This window comes from Pungitius pungitius, chromosome 10, assembly GCF_949316345.1.
Source record: "Pungitius pungitius chromosome 10, fPunPun2.1, whole genome shotgun sequence".
NCBI classification, from domain to species: Eukaryota; Metazoa; Chordata; class Actinopteri; order Perciformes; family Gasterosteidae; genus Pungitius; species Pungitius pungitius.
The window spans coordinates 16,890,518-16,908,867 of NC_084909.1; the positions used below are offsets into that span (position 1 = coordinate 16,890,518).

Below are 18,350 nucleotides of genomic sequence, written 5' to 3' on the forward strand. Positions count from 1 at the left end.
ACCAAAAATGAATACACTGTTGAGGTCCAGTCGAGAAGGGCTGGTTCATGATGCAGACAAGAAAAAAATGTATTTCACTGATTGTAGGATGTACAACAGTGAAAAGGTTAAGGAGGTCTCTTTTGTGGTTGGGACAAGCAATTTGACAGTGAAAACAATAAAGGACCTGTTTCGGCCCTGTGTTCCACAGCAGGGCCTTGTATGTGTGTATGTGCATTCGTTGTTGAGGTTGCTTGTGTGTGTGTCTCCCTTCTCTTAATTGACAGGATTTACCACCCCCCCCCCCTGATTGGCTGCGGACCGCAGGATCGTTAGTGGCTGCACCTGGTTGGAGCTCAAAAGGCCACAGTCTTCAGGCCCCTGGTGCTGGCTGGCTCGACATGTGTTATTGTTTGGGCAGAAAGTTGCTTTTCATTGTGTCTTGGAATTTACTGTTCTGTGGGTGTTTTTAAAAAAAAAAAAATTATATCTGTTCTTCATATATATTAGATCCATTTTTCTGTACTAATGACCGTGTTCTTTTTTTTTTCTTTTTCGTCCCAGGGGGAAGGGAGCCGTTGTGGCTAGACTAGAGGCCCATGGGCATACATCACCCGCAGTGAGTCTCTGTCTAGAAACACTAGCTTAGACCTGGGCAGACCACCACCTGTATTTTTGGTTAGCGTGCCAAAGCTACTGCACTATTGATAGGAACAAGCCTGTGTATTTTTGTTTGTTTCGTTGTTTTGGTCCTGTCCAGCCCTTCTCCCTGCAATCCGTGTGAGTAGAAACCAAATAAATAATCTATACACGGTAAAAACTGTTTGTCCTGCTTGCACCACGACCCCCACAAGCCCCCGGTTAGTGACACACTTGGACCTTGAACAGCGGCGTGTCAGCAGTCCCCTCCCTTCTAGGGATCTGGTGTGTAACAGACCATAACATTACATTATAAGAAGTTTGTGTTAGCATGCTGGGTTATTCTATATGTATATTATAACTATTATATTGTCACCATGCGGTTGGGAGCAGGATCCAAAAGAAACCACAGAACAGGGTTTTGTAGATAAATAACAGGTTTTATTGAATATGCTCCCTGTTCAATATTAGGGGCCCACCAGGCCAATAGTGTGGTGTCCTTTGGTCCGACAACCGGGCGGCAGGCCATCTCGACTGTGTGGGTGCTGAGGTCCTATGCAGGAGGCAGACCAGATCACATCCTGGTCTCTGTGGAGTGACAGGTGGACAACATGCAGGCTGGATTCAAATTCCAAAATGTTCTCAATCTGTGCTGCATTCGCCAATTTGCTCTTAATGCTATTTTGTTTTTTCAGACGTTTCGTTCATTTTCACATAGCATGGCGTGTATAAATGACTAAATGTGCACCTGCTAAATGTAGTCTGTGCAGATATTCAACTGAGTAGCTATTTTGGGCAAGTTCATATTCAGTAGGTCATGCTGTTAGTTTCCTCTTTTGAAGACAAATTTGGCACTGTAAAAATAGGAAAGTGTTTGTAAGACGTGACAAGATTCAGGTTCAAAGGAGTTTCTTAAAGAGATCGAAGAACAAACATGAATATATTAGTTTCTGTTTGTCAGTTAAAATAATAATTTTGTATGATAAATATTCCAAGAAAGGATCAGTTTATTTGTCATATTGTCACTGACATCCACTGACCAGCCCCCCTTTCACAAATTGCATGCATAGAAAACTCAAGATTAGCAACTTTGTGTTGCAGCCTGTGATGCAGTTATCATTAGCTCCCTAGCAATTGTGGTGGAAGACTTTGCACAGACAATCGTAAAGTAAGAAACAAAGGCTCCGAGTCAAATATGTCTTTCTCCGTTTATTTCCTTCCAAGGGAAGAAAGGTCACAACAGCTACGTGCTCTGCAGACTGTCATGAACCTCCTTGGCCCCTAACAGAACGAGGCAGTTCTTATACCCAAGTTCAGTTATCGGTGGCGTCAACAGAAACCTTGACCACCTTGTTGAGTATCTACAGCCAGGATACTGGGGACATCTAATCCATGTAAGACACATCAATTCTTTGACCATGGACTCGCCCTCCTAACACTTGAAAACAAATCTGGTTACACGCATATGACCTACTTTGTTTAGTCTCTACAACTAGGACGCTGAGGACATTTATCAGTGTGGAACACTTCAGCTTTTATACCATGGCCTTTGCTATCTCAGGACTCGCAATTAATAAACTGGTTATACAAATGAAGCATTTAGAAGAGTTACATATTTTTTTTGCCATTACACACTTCACCCAGGTGGCATCCAGAACTGTGTAAAGCGTCTGTGTAAGGCCTCAAAACGGTTGTGTGACGGCCCTGCCTATAGGTGTATTGGTTCATGTCTGTAACGTCACTGTCTGTTTCTCCAAGGTAATGCCATCAACCTGATTGGGAGCAGCTGGGGCGTTCAGGCAGTACAAGCGGTTCAAGTGGTTCCTGCCTGCCGGTGTCGCTGGTTTCCCTGGCCAGCGTTCGCGTTCACAACACTCCACCGACATGATCAAGCACCCACACTGACATGACTGAAAATACTGACGTATACATCTCTTATTTGCTTTACTTTCGGTTTTGTTACTTTACTTAAATAAATATATTTTTATATCAGCTTTGCACTGCGTCTCTCCAGTGTTTGTCATCTCCTTTGAGCCGGGTCATGACAGTAGTCCATGCCAATTGGTGGTGTCTCAAAGACTACATATACTTCTTGTTTACAGTCTGTCATCTTACCACATCTCGGATTATCATGTGTTGTCTATCCATGTTTATCATATGCACACTCATCAACAAGGAAGGCAAAGTGGGTTCTGGATAGAGTGCAGCAGAACCTTGAGACGATCACTTCACGCGGCATCGTCCAGTCACCCAGCCGAGCCAGGGGGATCGAACGCTATCCGAAAGGTTCAATTGGGCGCAAAAGGAGCCTCAGCTCCAGGAAACTTAAATATTTGAATAATTGTCCGTTCTATCTGTGCGAGCAATATTTGGATATCTGTTTGTGCAGTTAGTTGTCTTCAGAACATTTTTCAATTCTCTATAGGGCTCTCTTGTAGCTCTGTTCATCTCAAGAAAGGTCAAAAACTTTGCAGATAGGACTTTGCATTATTGATGCATTCTGCTAGATTGTCATCAAAGGTGAGGGCCATCACTTGGATTGAAAGGCCAATTCACTCCAATGTTCAGAACTGCTGCACGGAGACTTTGAAATGACACGCGCTGAGCTGCAGTACTCACTGCTTGATAAATAAAATAGCTGGAGTAAAACCAGTGATGACTCACTCACTGTATTCCACAGAGAGGTCTTGGTACGTATACAGTGACTGGCAAATATTTTTGTGTACTTACACTGGTGATTTGTCAGTTTGCCATTGCAGTGTGCAGCACATGAAGAGACGGAAGGAGCTGCTACGTCCAAACGCCATCGTGACTTTGAAGGTGACTTTAGAAGCAACAATAGGTTGAATGGTGAGTAAGTAGGATATCATACTGTGTTTCATAGGTGTTGATTTGAGAAGCACTGACCACCAGCTTTTTCTCCAACCACTTTCGGTGATTTATTTGTCTAAACCACTGGAGTGGTGATAACCCGATTTACTTTGTTATTCTGCTGTATTTATGCTGAATTGATTATTGTTATAATTATGAGAAATATGATTGTGTTCTAATGTTGTTTATTTGTTAAGGACTCGTACAATGAACACTTTCGGGTCATGGGCATTAACATACTGGTGACATCATTCTCACCTTTGAGGTGAATAATTAGATGTCCCCATCTCACTGTTGCCTCTCAAGGAACTCGAGCTGCGTAAAAACGCTGTGGGAACGCCTCCGCGTGACCGCGTCTTGAAGCACGTGTGAAATTTAACCAATGGTGAGCTGGTACGTCATAGGCGGGGGACGCCGCGACCAGGGCGCTATAAAGGGACCCGAAGGGCAGGACCATTCATCTCTGTGCCTTCTTCCGGCTCCGAGGAGCTGGACGTGGTGAGCGTAGAGGCAGCGGAGGCTGACGCCGAGGCGACTCATTCCCCCGCTGCCGCCAAAGAACTGCTGGAGGTCCTCCGGAGCTAACTCCGGAGGCAGTGCGTGAGCTGAGGCACACAGCTGACCTCGCATTGAGAGCCACTAAGGAGACGGCGAAGTCCGTCGGGCGCTCCATGGGAGCCATGGTGGCTACGGAGCGGCACCTTTGGCTGAGCCACTCCAGCCTGAAGGTGAAGGACAAGTCCTTCCTCCTGGATGCCCCTCTCTCCCCGGCAACCCTCTTCGGAGGTGCCATTGGGGCCGTGGCGGATTAACTCCACGCCGAGAGGTGGCAGGGGAGAGAGGGGCATCCAGGAGGAAGGACTTGTCCTTCACCTTCAGGCGCTCGATTCCTTCCTTCCCCGACGACGCCACGTTGGCGGGGCTGCTCGAGGGCGGCCCCGGCCGTCTACGAGCTCGCACCACCTGGCGCAGCAGGAGAGCGTCGCGCAGCGTGCACCCCCTCGTCGAGGCTGGGCCGCAGCACGGTACGTTCGGGCGGGGCTCTCTCGCGGGCGGTCGGGTCTGAGGACGGCCGACGCGAAGAAGGCTTCGTCCAATAGGCCCCGACACCGTAGGGGTCCCCGCCGCCGCTTCGAGGGCCGGAACCCCTGGGAAACTTTTTGGGTGAGTGGCAAGCCCTCCCCAATGTATCTCAATGGGTCCTGCACACAATCAATGTTGGCTACGCCATCCAGTTCAGGTGGCAGCCGCCTCGGTTTCGGGGCGTACTACCCACGGTGGTAGACCCCCAGCAGGCAAGTACAGACCCTGCTGTGGAAGGGAGCCGTAGAACGAGTTCTCCCCCCAGACAGAGAGTCAGGCTACTATAGCCGCTACTTCATTGTTCCAAAGAAGGATGGGGGTTTGCGCCCAATTCTGGATCTCCGCCGTTTGAACCGCGCTGTTGCGAAGTTGAGCTTCAGGATGCTCACTCTCAAACAGATCGCGCCACATATCAGGTCCGAGGACTGGCTTGTCACGGTAGATCTCCAGGACGCTTACTTCCTCATTCCCATCCTCCCTCGACACAGGAAGTTCCTGAGGTTCGCTTTTGGGGATAAAGCTTACCAATACAAGGTCCTTCCTTTCGTCCTAGCCCTCTCACCCCGTACGTTCACCAAATGGGTGGATGCAGCTCTGGCGCCATTGCGTCTCCAGGGTATCCGTATTTTGAACTACTTAGACGACTGGTTGATTTTAGCGCCCTCTGAGCGCCTGGCGGCCCAACATCGAGATGTTGTGCTCGCCCACATGAACCGTCTGGGGCTGAGACTCAACACCAGGAAAAGCGTGCTGTTACCAGCACGTAGGACCACCTTCCTGGGTGTTATTTGGGATTCGACCATGATGCAGGCACACCTGTCTCCCGCTCGAGTAGTTTCGATCCTCTCTGCAGTTCAGCGGGCGTAGGCTAGGCCAGCCACTCACTGTGAAACAGTTTCAGAGACTGCTAGGTCTAAGAAGTTACTGACATTTTTTTTAATCTTAAGTTAACATTGGTAATATCAACTAATTTGGGATATTGTCATATTTCAACACTCCAATTAAAACAAACTAAAACAAACAAATGATTGATATGCTCTGTAATCGAATTAGTACCATTGCAGTCATGTTTAATGGATTATCCCTGTGTATGTTCTCATTATTTATTCTCATCATTAATCTGGTATAAGCCAAGGTTTACATGAACATTCCAGGACTCCAGCGGCACTCATACAAACTAGAACAAAGCCCGTTATTTACATTTTCTGCATTGAGGTCAGTTGCAAATCCTTCCTAAGCTATGAATGATCTGATCTGTTGGCTTGTCGCAGATGCTTTAGTCCTAAAATCCAAGCATCCAGCTGCCACAGCCAGTCCTTTGATATGTGCTAGAATGTCAATTGATTCACACAGTGATACGTCACATGACACATATAAAACAACTAAAAGCCGCTCACAATGGGAGAGAAGGTTTTTCTTTATGGCGTCGGGTCAGTTTCAAAATTAATGATTCCAAATGTATTTCCTGATTATATATAAATTAAGATAAGTCTGTTTCCCTCCAAAAAAATACATAAATAAATAATATACATGAATATATCCCCCCTGTTGGCTTCAAATTTACTAACATCTTTCATCCTTTCGGTCAATTTCAACCTCCAGAAAACGATCGTAATTAGAATTCCTTCTAAGTTTAGATTGATATGTTGTGAAATTTGATATGTTTTGTTACATTTAACACATTGAATGAAAAGCTATTTCTGTCATTAAGAATGGGAGAAGCGGGGCTGCTGCTCTGCACCGTTGTGAGGAAAAGAGAGATGGGATGCAGGGCAAAGCTCTTGATCTGCCCGTCAATCTTCATCCCTACCCTCACCTATGGTCATGGAGGAGGGCTCATGACTGAAAGGACTAGGTCGTGGGCACAAGGTTTCCTCAGGAGGGGGGCTGGCATCTGCCTTATGCTGCGTTCACACAATTCAATTCATTTTATTTTGTATAGCCCAAAATCGCAAATTACAAATTTGCCTCAGAGGGCTTTACAGTCTGTACACATGCAACATCCTCTGTCCCGAAACCCTCACATCGGCACAGGAAAAAAGTGAAGAAACCTTAGGGAGAACGTCAGAGGAGGGATCCCTCTCCCGGGATGGACAGACTGCAATGGATGTCATGTGTACAGAATCAACAATGTAAAAGATGTACAATACATTCAATTTCTCTAACAGAAATGATACAAGTAATTGCAAGTAGCAGAACAAGTGTACGCCAGGACCACTGCAGGGACAACCACCATCAGATAGAACCACCATCCACAGAGGCTTCTGTGGGGAGGGAGAGCAGAAAGATGTTGGTTTATGATGACAGTAATATGAATCATATTTAAAGTAATGATGATGGCAGCAGCAGGTGTCAGCAGAGCCCTTCCAGGAGTCAGAACCGGGGTCCGCACGAAACTATGATCCACGGAGACCTGCACACCAAACGCAACACAAATTATTTGCGCCACAGGTTTACATACAAAGTCTATGTACAGTATAGTATGTACACGAAACTAAGGGAACGACAAATTGGCGATGGCTCGGCCTGCTTGTTGGGTCAAGCTCCGAAACGCACCTAACACACTCAACATAATCATATGTATCTACTCTGTTTTTAAAATTTACAATATAAAAAAACAGCTGACGGTTAGTTTTGTCATGTACCACTGGATGCAGATGGTGAAGTTCACTGAGCTTTAAGCGCCTACAGATGCTACTTTGCACTTGCAAATACAAGAGTGTTTAGTGGTCCGACCTGAATAGTATAGATGTTATGTCTTCCATGGTTGATGGCGGGGAAAATGAATCACCAGGCCGTTAACAGCTTGTCTGCCAGCAGTTGCTGTTGATGCTTAAGCTTGTGACTCACAAACAAAAGATAACATCACATTATATACTTTTTTCCATCCCTCTCATTGCTTGAAGATTTTTTATAACCGTCCATTTTGTACTTCTAGTGCAGTAGCTTCCTCAAAAGGAGGTGTTATGTACAATTTGGTACCTGGTACGGCCTCCGTTCCTCCGAAACTCCCTACATTCCTAGTGAGGTAATAAATACTACTTGGAGCTTCTCTCTGCTATGGTACAAATACACATTGTTATAAGGCTTGCTGCTCCTTATTGATTATATCTGTGTGTGTTTAAAATAAATGCATGCACTTGTGGTGTAAATATATACATATACTGAATATATACATTTCTACAGTACATTTTTAATAGTAAGTGATTCTAGTATGTTTATGCATTTCTACAGTATCAATACATTGTGAATAAAAACACACTGATTGCAGGCATTGTCTCCATCAAAGACAAAAAGAAACACTGTGACACAAGAGGAACATCAGAGAAGTCTCAAACTGCAGCCGTACCATTATTTTTCTGTAACCGATGTCTGAAAGTAGGTTTGCTGTGCCACTGGTGTCTTTGCCAGTAGACTCTTCCAAAGAAGATTTTCAATGCTAACGAGGCATTTTCCCAATAAAAACCCTTTAAACTTCAAGAAAATATAAATTTGTGAAAGACGTTGGAGCTGCGACAAACTACCAAGTTTTGAAAATGAAATGACCCCACACTTCTTTAAAATTGTATAAATGTATAGAAAGTCTCACTGCTAAAGTTGTCTTTACCCAACACAAATAAGCAGGGAAATAATAACAAGAAACTGCAGAATAATTGTAGTGGGATTTGCTCTGCTTGTGATCCCACGCCATTTTATCCAAAATGGGGTAAAAAAATGGATGCAGTCAATGACATCCAATAAAATGGAGGGCTCAAAAACAATGTGAAGAACAGAAATCTGTGGGAAAGAGGGTCATTTAATTTAAGGAGAATGGACGGCCTCACTGTGGAGTTCACTGAGACAACACAAAGTTTTGATTTATTCCAACTTTTTACTTCTACTCCTTACATTTTCACGCATTTTTTTTTAAATGGCCTCGTTACTGCTATTTTCAGTTTGGCTCGTTTTCCGGCATGTTATCGTTCAAAAACACACATATAAAAAAACTTATCCCGATAAATCGCGGCATCCGGATTGAGTGAATTTGATTGTGGTTGGATGAGAAGGATAAACATTACCATCCAGACACCCTATTGGTTTTCTCCGCGATCCAACTGCAGATGACGCAAATCAGAGTGACGGAGGGTACAAAGTGGTCGGTGCAAGGATTCTTTTTCAGGACTGCAGTTTGCGGTGGTCGGTTCCTCCGCTGGTCGGTAGGCGGTAGCGGTACAAGTCGATCTCAGGTTACACATTAAGAGTTTGTCCTTGATGGAACGTTTCCCCCTTACAATACCTTTACTTTAAAACCAGTACCTTTATACTTTTATCGAAGTAAAATGCGTGAGTTGATACAACTTCTACAAAAGTATTTCTAAACCATAGTATATATACTTCTACTTGAGTAATGAATGTGAATACTTTTGACACCTCTGCCAACAACTGGTATTGACATTGACATACATAATAAACAGATTTGATAAATGCAGACCTCATTTTTCAACCTAAAATCAATAATAAATCAAGGTTTTCTTTCTTTCAGCTTACATATCTATTTTTTCATTACTACCTTTCTGTCTTTTTTGTTCAATTGGTGGACATCGATGTCTGCCTGTATTTCCATGAGTTGTCATTGATCGTATGATGCGCTGTGCTAAATTTAAACCCTGGGTTGATGTGATATGTCGTTAGAGGAGATGTGGAACAAGGACCGTGTCGTTTGTGTTTCCTCCAGCAGAGAGCAGCAGCACTGCCGGCGTGCTGATGATCTACTACAGTCACACAGCAGAAGAAGTTTCCCATGATGCAACAGCTAGGCATCAACATGCCTGCTGCTGTGATTATGGAGGAGAACTATGATAAATTACTGGAACAGTGTGAAGCCCAGGAGCTGGAGGTAAGGCCTGGATCATCTTGTGTAGTGCAAACCATCCACGTTGCGGCCAGGCCTCTTGAAGGCTCGGTTCTCGTGGTACTGACAGTTAGCCTTAGCTCATGGCCAACTTTGGCTAACGTAATGGCTAAGAAGCTAACGTTAAATGCTCACTAACTCATATTAGACATCAGACACTCACACAAGCCGTGAGTTAACTAGTGCACGATTGAGAGGAAATTCATATTCAACGAGAACTGTTAGCGGTACTTTCTACTGTAACGTCTGCTGTTAGCAGGTAATGTTAGCTCTTTAGCTAACCGTACATGGCGATACATGTCTCCGCTACGTTGGTATTCAAGAGCTTCTTAGCACAGTAACGTTACTGCTTTATTTAGTTAGGTCGTCATAACTTACAAACCATGACTCGTTTTCACCTTGTGGCGCCAGGTAGCTGGGAACTGACCAATTTGAAACATAATCTAGCTTAAAACACTAAGAAGAGACCCCAATGTTACAACGTAGGGACTAAGGAAGGTAATAGCGTGAGTGAATAGCCAAGCCACAGCCATCAGTGGATTAGTCGACACATTATAGAATGTTTATTACAGAGTGTTCTGAGATATGCAAATTATAGAATGTTTATTACAGAGTGTTCTTAGCAATGCACATTGTAGATTGTTTAGCGGATGTCCTGTCTTTATTGTTAACAGGCTCCAGGGGGCATCGCAACACCTCAGGTGTATGCTCAGCTGCTATCGCTCTATCTGCTACACAATGACATGTAAGTCCACTCTGTGTCTGTCTGTCTCCAGTAGCCCATGGTGTTGTTCTCTCTTATTAAAAAAAGTGCTAGATTTTTACTAATCTGCTTTCAACTGATTCACATTTTGCCTACAAGTTGTATCTTAGTTGGTAACTAGTGTGTTACATCGTATACCCTATTCTAGCTTTGCTGCCTGCACCTGCAGCCTGATTCTCTGTGTCCTCTAACTTGTTGGTGTGGCTCCAACAGGAATAACGGCAGGTATCTCTGGAAACGGATTCCCCAAGCAATAAAATCGGTGAGCATGGTAAAACGCTATCTCCTGCTCAGAGGCTTATCTGCCTCACCCTGCATAGGCACCATACAACCAACATGTTCTGAGTGTGACTCCATTAACCGTAAACTGACAAACATTGCCATGGTTATGGTATTTTTTAAATTTGTTCTCATTTCTTGCATACAGGCAAACCCGGAATTAACATCTATTTGGGCCGTTGGGCAGCGCATTTGGCAGCGAGACTTTCCAGGGGTTTACACAACCATTGCAGCCTTCCAATGGTCCGAGAATATCCTGCCAGTCATGGAGGCTCTTCGAGGTAACACTTTATTTTATTTTTATTTATTCCCTACTCTAAATATACAACAGAATACCTAAACATCGCTCACTTTACATCAAACATCCCCATACAACGATATCTCCCCAAGTGCTCGACGTTGTTCGGCCATCTATAGCATGTGATAGTTCCCTTGTGCAAGAGTTTAAAAATAGCCTCACCCTCATGCTGACGATACTCGTTGATCTGCCATGAATGCTGATGTAATGGCATGAAACACTTGGGTGACCATCGATGAACATTTTTAGTTGAATGGGGGGATTTACAAGGGTTTAGGTACTGGCAAACAATTAAAACTTTTTGATATCGCAACATATCCACCTGTAAAGAAATAATTTCTATGATAAAGCAAGCACACTGACTAGACTGTGTAACAATAACACTGTAATCTATCTAAACAACTGCTTCAGCACAAGTAACTGGTCCAAAACGCCTATTGGCCGTACAATAAAATAAATAACCTCTGGTAGAATTTCTCAATTTGATAGACAGCAGTAGATTGTTTTGCTAAACATAAATAGTATTTCTTTTATTTCTTGAAAAAGACAGCACTTTAACACCATTGGAGATTTTAGATTAAGACATTAATGTCAAGAGGACACGCAAAACTGTTGAAGACACTACATTTTCAGTGGCAAAGAAAACCTTTTTTATTCATGCTATGTAGTGTCAAAAGAGTTGAAATGGACAAAACAACAGTCACGGGTTGTTGACACCAAGTTGTTTACCTATTGGATTGACCCAGTCATGTGGAACTTGGTGGTCCTCGCTCCTATCACCATTGGGAGGGACAGAGTGCCCACTGGGACGAGTGACACATGCAACACTGAGAAGGAGGGGGCTGTTTCTATGAAAAGATCCCGAGACAGCAAGCAGGCAGGAATGTGCGCCCGGGTTGTTGGGAAGGGATTGGGTGTCACCAGCTGTGAGGGGCTGGTATAAAAGCCAGAGCCCCCAGTTCCCAGTCAGAACAGATACCAGCATTTCACACGTTGCAGCACACACTAGAGTCCCGCCTTTCCTTTTGGTAACAGCTTAGTTTTCACTTGTGGAAATTAAGGAAACTTGCAGGCGTAGTTTGAGGCTTTTTCACCATGGACGTTCAGAGGACAGGGTCGGTGGTCCGGCCCCCGAGCCCCATGGATAGCCTAGAGAAGCAACTGAGCTGCCCCATCTGCCTGGACATGTTCACCAAACCCGTGGTCATCCTGCCCTGCCAGCACAACCTGTGCCGTAGCTGTGCCAGCGACCTCTACGACTCCCGCAACCCGTACCGCTTTTCCGGCGGCGTCTTTCGCTGTCCCACCTGCCGCTTTGAGGTCGTGCTGGACCGCCACGGGGTGCACGGGCTCCAGCGAAACCTGCTGGTGGAAAACATTATCGACCTGTACAAGCAGCAGCAAGAAGGCAGCGGCGGCACAGAAAGCACCCTGAAGCCCAAAGAATCCAAGGAGCCCATGTGCGAAGAGCACGAGGATGAGAAAATCAACATCTACTGCGCGACGTGCCAGGTCCCCACGTGCTCCATGTGCAAAGTGTTTGGCCAGCACAAGGACTGCGAGGTGTCACCGCTGGCGAGCGTCTACCAGGTGCAGAAGGGCGAACTGAGCAACGCCATCGACACTCTGGTGGCCGGCAACGGCCGCCTGCAGGCCCTGCTCAATCAGATGGAAGACGCCTGCCGCGCCGTCCAGGACAACGCTCAGAGCGCCAAGCAGGGGCTGGCCGAGCGCTTCGACCTGCTTTACGCCGTCCTGGAAGAGCGCAAGACGGTTCTGCTCGAGCAGATCGGCAAGGAGCAAGATGAGAAGGTGGCGGCCCTGCGAGCGCTGGCCCAGCGCTACGGCGAGCGGCTGCAGACCAGTTCGGAGCTCACGGATACGGCCGTGAGGGCGCTGGAGCAGGGCGGCGCCGCTCAGTTCCTGTTGGCCTCCAAGGGCCTAATCTCGCAGACCAAGGACGCGGCGAAAAGCTCGCTGGGGGAGGAGAGGCCCGAGCCGGGCTTCGAGAAGATGGACCACTTCACTTTGTCGACGGAGCACGTGGAGGCGGTCCTGGCAAAAATGGACTTCGGCACGTTTGATGATGATGAATTTGAGGACGCAGAGGAGGAGGAGGAGGAGGAGGAGGAGGAGGAAGAATAATGAACATTGAAGTGTTAATGGATTTCTTGTGTCTGGCACGGATTGCGTTTCATGTTGAAAGAAATCCAAGGTTGCCGTGGGTGTCGGCTTTAATATGTCGCCAATACTTTCAGTGCAATATAAAATTTCAATGTGGTATTAATACCTAAAATACCCTTTTCTTAACTCCTTTTTTATACTTTTTTACTACTAAGCCCGTTGGATGGAGAAAAAGACTTAGATAATTGTAAAAATAGAACGTCTGAAGGTTCATTACGTTATTTTCCTCATTTGTAGGTCAATGAAATCGTTGTTTGTTCTTCTCACTTGTCCAAGTTTGTGTTTAATTAGTGATCAGTTGATCTGCCTGTGGTCACCAAATCTGTCTAATGGAATGTGGAATAAAGCTGCATGAATTCAGCTCCCCTTTGCTTTATTGGTGAACCAAAAGGAGAAGCTGAAGTAAAGACATAAAGGAAGATGTTTGTCCTGTAGATTCTCCTTGGAGAGCTGCCTTCCCACACTGCTGCTTCTCTTACTTGGCAATAGGCTGCATTTAAAAATAAAAGTCCTTGCCACGTCCTCTCTGCTTTGCCTTTGCTGGTGAGAAGTGGGGTTCTATTTTTAAGAGGTGAGAAATGATAGCAGCCCTGGAATAGACCCATGGACGGACCGGACAGGTCCTGTTTCTCCTCCATAATGCTCCCATCCTCCCACTCATGAACGTCTTGCTCAGCGGCATGTGCAAAGGCCGCACTGAAAGGCCGGTCCAGTTGCTGCCGAGTCATCGCCCAATGGTCAGAGGCCATGGTAAAAATACACGTGTGCGGCCGGGTTTCAGAATGCCCCCGTACAGGACCCACTTGTCCTCATGTGTTTTCAGATACGCAGCCAGTCGGTTGCGCAGTTTTCTGATGTTTGATATGTGGTTTACTTTTAACAGATGACAATTTTGTTGTGAGAACATCACGTAGTAGGTCATCATGCCAAATCAACAGAACATCTCTGGAAACACAACTTTTACAATAGGCTGTTTTTTTTTTATCCCTCTTGTGTTTAAATGGAGACTAGATAATAATCTGCAACCAGAACTCTGATTAAAAACCTTATCTAACTGAAGTACCATTATACAAATAGTTTTTTTTAAAACTCTCCTAAACTAAATACAACAGCACGGCGTTTGCTTTGGGGAGGATATGGAAAATGCTTTCTGGCCTTCAGCGCCCAGCTGTCGGTTCTCATCCCGCTTGTTATTGTTACACTGCAACACACACACACACTAGTTGCTAGGCTATAAAACACTAAAGGCCACATCCCTGAGACCGTTCGGTGATAGCTGCATAAGCAGAGAACATGCTGGTGGTCTGTGAGGCCCTGCTGCTCTCCACAAAATACAGCACCATGACAAGTAAGGCCAGATAAGTGTTACTAAAGCTGAGCCTGAGGCTGTGCCGTTCACCATTCACCTTAAGCTCGCCACTTTAAACCGGATCTATTTTTAAGAAGGCTTGAGCGTGGAAAAATCCAGTATTTTAGGTCCTAAATTCATAATGTTCTAATCCCAGGTGTAGGTGACGTGATTGTGACTTTGTTCAGTTTCAGAGAGAGTAAGGGAGCTAATTTGCGCACACGCATCCTTCAATAAATCCAGGATCCAGTAACTGCTTTCTTCTTGTTTTAATTTTGGTACATTTGGTACCACCTCATAAGCAAACAAACAGAATTAAAAACAATAACTTCCCTTCTCCATCCTTCACTTGAAACTTACACAAAGTGCCACGTTGTTGCCCTTTTGGAGTGTGAGTCCCAGCTGATGTTACGGTCTGTGCTTGATGAATCCTTGACAGAGAGCACGCGGCAGCGAGCATACAGCCTGGTGGCCCAGGCCTACACCTCCATCGCAGCAGAAGACTTCGCCGCCTTCGTGGGATACTCTGTGGAGGAGGCAGTGAAAGGTAGCTTGTTATTGTGTTAAAAGTCAGTCAAATGATGTGACATATTTGCTGCTCCTTCTTATGCTTTTCCTTTTTTTTCCCGTCCTCGTCTGTAGGTGTAGTGACCCATGGCTGGCAGGCAGACCCCGCTACCAGGATGGTGATGCCCATAAAGCCAGGTAGGGGGCAGCATTGCTCTTTGGATCTGTACCTGTCATCAAGCACACTGTTCTGCTAATCAAAATGTTTTGCCACCCACCGTCCTGTAATTCATCAAACGCATAAAACTGTTGAAGGGATTTAAGAGACATTCGAATCTTAATGTAAAACAGCGATGACGTTTTTCTATACCAAGAACGTCTTGAAATGTTTGAGTGTCCCCTCATCCACTGCTTGTTTTCACCAACTCAACTTCTTATTTTTCATATTTCTACATGTCGTCAAGCTCTGATAATCATGGATATATCTTGCACGATAAAGTTACTGATTTGAGCAAACGGTCGAGGAGGAGGTTGTGGCGGTTCTGTGATCCGCCGATCATCTGGCGTGCACATGCCCACCGCAACACGCTTACCTCACAAACCATTAATCCTCTTCATGTCTGCTGAGATTCACCCAGGAGTCCCCCTCTGACCAGTCCTTTCCTCCTCTCTCTCTCTCTCTCTCTCCCTCACCCACAGATCCTCCCCCCGTCTCACTGGTTCCAAACGAGCAGCAGTTGGCCAGACTCACCGACTACGTGGCTTTTCTCGAGAACTGATAACCTGCCACCCTTTTTTTCCGCTCACCCGGTACAGGGGAGAGAGTTCAAGTTTGGATGGACTCTTGCTCCGGTCCTAGTCCCTGATAAACGAACCAAAAACACACACCCACCATCTTGCATGGGAGCTGCACGCTCTTCTCCAAGACCTGCATATTCACGACTCTTCTGGCTCCCCCTGTCAATCCATATGTTGGAACACAATGGTGTATTATATCCTTTTTTCCTTCTCTCTCTGTAACCCACCTGCTGTACAGACTTGGGACTTGATTTTGAAGGATAAATGTTAGATTTTATTTTATTGCTCACCTAACGGACCCTTTCCCTTTCTAATAAATAAACAAGTTGGTATGTTTTAGCACCTGAAGGGTTGCAAAGAACTTTGTCAAGAAGTGGTCATCTCAGCCCTTTTTTTGAACCTTATGTTTTGACTGGTGAATAAATATTTTGCTCTTTCTAATTCATTTTTTCTTTCCATTTCTTTTACTTGCGAGGTCTTTACTAAACAGACTGGGCTCAATCAAGGATGTGGAATATTTCATTCGATTTGCAGTTCACTTCTGCCACAACCAACTCAAAAAAAGAGTGGCAGACCTGGTGGTGGTACCTCTCTTTAAAAAGGGATAGAGAGTGTGTGCCAATTACAGGGGTATCACACTACTCAGCCTCCCTGGTAAAGTCTACTCCAAGGTGCTGGAAAGGAGGGTTCGCCCGATAGTCGAACCAAGGATTGAAGAGGAAAAATGCAGTTTTCATCCTGGTCGTGGAATGCCGGACGAGCTCTTTACTATAACAGGGATTCTGGAGGTGGCCTGGCAGTATGCTCATCCGGTCTACATGTGTTTTGTGGAAAAGGTGTATGGCCGGGTCCCCCGAGAGACAATGTGGGAGGTGCTGCTGGAGTACGATGTGAGGGGGTTCTGTACTGACATTCAATCCCTGTATGGCCAAGGCGAGAGCTGTGTTCGGCTTTAATTCAGACTTGTGTCCGGTGGGGTTGGTCTTCACCAGGCTATGGCTTGTCATTACCCCTGTTTAAGGTTTTCATGGCCAGGATATCAAGGCGTAGTCGGGGGCATAGGGTTCACAGTCTGAGGTGCTGCAGATCTCATCGTTGCATTTTGCAGATGATGAGGTCCTAGAAACAAAATTTGTAGTTACAGAGGTTTTATCTTTTTATCGTCGGTGTGCTGTTTCTGGGGAGAAGAGGCCGAAATGAAGAGGCCTGTCACCAAAAGGTTGAGGTCAGTAGCGCAGCGTCTTTAGCAATGTAATTACAAAGAGTTGGCTTCTTTTACCAGGGGTCATTTTACCAAGGTGATGTCTGTCTTTCTATGGAATGCCGTTTTAGTCAAAATTAAATAAATGAACAAATACACGGTAATGCATAATGACACTGCATTTCATAATAAATAAATGAATAAAAACACGGTAATGCATAATGACACTGCATTTCATAATAAATAAATGAATAAAAACACGGTAATGCATAATGACACTGCATTTCATAATAAATAAATGAATAAAAACACGGTAATGCATAATGACACTGCATTTCATAATAAATAAATGAATAAAAACACGGTAATGCATAATGGCACCGTAATGCATAATGACCCAGTATTTCATTTCACGTTCTTATATGCAAATCAGGGGGCGTGGCTATCTATCACATTCAGAACAGACGACAGAGCCGTGTGCCGTCGACACCGCTAGCGAACGCGGAAGCACCCCCCCCCCCCCCCCCCCGATCGAATTGGGTCGCCGCTTGTCATTAAGGGGTAAAGGTGGGTCCCGGAGCCAGACAAGTTGAGAACTACTGGGCTAAGGGACGTGAGAGTGTTGACATAATGGAAGACATCGGTGGGCTCCGAGATAGCATGCTAGCATTAGCGGATCAAATCGATCAACATGGGTTATCTGCAGATACTATTTTGACACATATTGAGGGTTTTCTGGAAGTACTAGGGCTTGCAGTTCCGACTTCGGCAGCTCTAGACAAACGGCCCACCAGTTGAGAAACACTGCCTTAGCCAGCCCTTTTTGCACACGTCTCCGTTGTCTGTTCTGAATGTGATAGATAGCCACGCCCCCTGATTTGCATATAAGAACGTGAAATGAAATACTGGGTCATTATGCATTACGGTGCCATTATGCATTACCGTGTTTTTATTCATTTATTTATTATGAAATGCAGTGTCATTATGCATTACCGTGTTTTTATTCATTTATTTATTATGAAATGCAGTGTCATTATGCATTACCGTGTTTTTATTCATTTATTTATTATGAAATGCAGTGTCCTTATGCATTACCGTGTTTTTATTCATTTATTTATTATGAAATGCAGTGTCATTATGCATTACCGTGTTTTTATTCATTTATTTATTATGAAATGCAGTGTCATTATGCATTACCGTGTATTTGTTCATTTATTTAATTTTGACTAAAACGGCATTCCATATCTTTCATCATATAACTTGGCCAAGGCAAGATGCTATACATGCTTAACTGCCACAGTCAGAGGTGGGAAGTAACGAATTACATTTACTCGTGTTACTGTAATTGAGTAGTTTTTTTGTGTACTTCTACTTTTTAAAGTATTTTTTTATATCTGTATTTTTACTTTTACTTAAGTATTTTTTGTTTGAAGTATTGTACTTCGCTACATTTGAAATCATATCCATATCCAAAAAAAAATGCATAGAAAAAAAAATACAAAGGAAAAG

At 44.7% G+C, this 18,350-nt stretch overlaps 2 protein-coding genes across 2 annotated transcripts; both read left to right on the forward strand.

The window, feature by feature from the left end:
- The first annotated feature begins 9,317 nt into the window (after window positions 1-9,317).
- On the forward strand, window positions 9,318-16,083 carry cops8 (COP9 signalosome subunit 8). Its single transcript, XM_037489208.2, has 7 exons — window positions 9,318-9,448; window positions 10,138-10,208; window positions 10,440-10,488; window positions 10,654-10,786; window positions 14,775-14,882; window positions 14,978-15,040; window positions 15,542-16,083. The coding sequence occupies exons 1-7, from the start codon at window positions 9,353-9,355 to the stop codon at window positions 15,619-15,621; spliced, it is 600 nt and encodes a 199-aa protein (XP_037345105.2). The 5' UTR covers window positions 9,318-9,352; the 3' UTR covers window positions 15,622-16,083.
- trim63b (tripartite motif containing 63b) lies at window positions 10,814-14,046 on the forward strand. The gene has a single exon (XM_037489207.2). The coding sequence runs from the start codon at window positions 11,899-11,901 to the stop codon at window positions 12,946-12,948; it is 1,050 nt and encodes a 349-aa protein (XP_037345104.2). The 5' UTR covers window positions 10,814-11,898; the 3' UTR covers window positions 12,949-14,046.
- Window positions 16,084-18,350: the final 2,267 nt, after the last annotated feature.

Coding starts and splice junctions, on each gene's coding strand:
- trim63b (XM_037489207.2), top strand. CDS start 11,899: ATGGACGTTCAGAGGACAGGGTCGGTGGTCCGGCCCCCGAGCCCCATG.
- cops8 (XM_037489208.2), top strand. CDS start 9,353: ATGATGCAACAGCTAGGCATCAACATGCCTGCTGCTGTGATTATGGAG. Junction 10,787..14,774: donor AGTCATGGAGGCTCTTCGAG/GTAACACTTTAT, acceptor AATCCTTGACAG/AGAGCACGCGGCAGCGAGCA. Junction 14,883..14,977: donor TGTGGAGGAGGCAGTGAAAG/GTAGCTTGTTAT, acceptor CCTCGTCTGTAG/GTGTAGTGACCCATGGCTGG.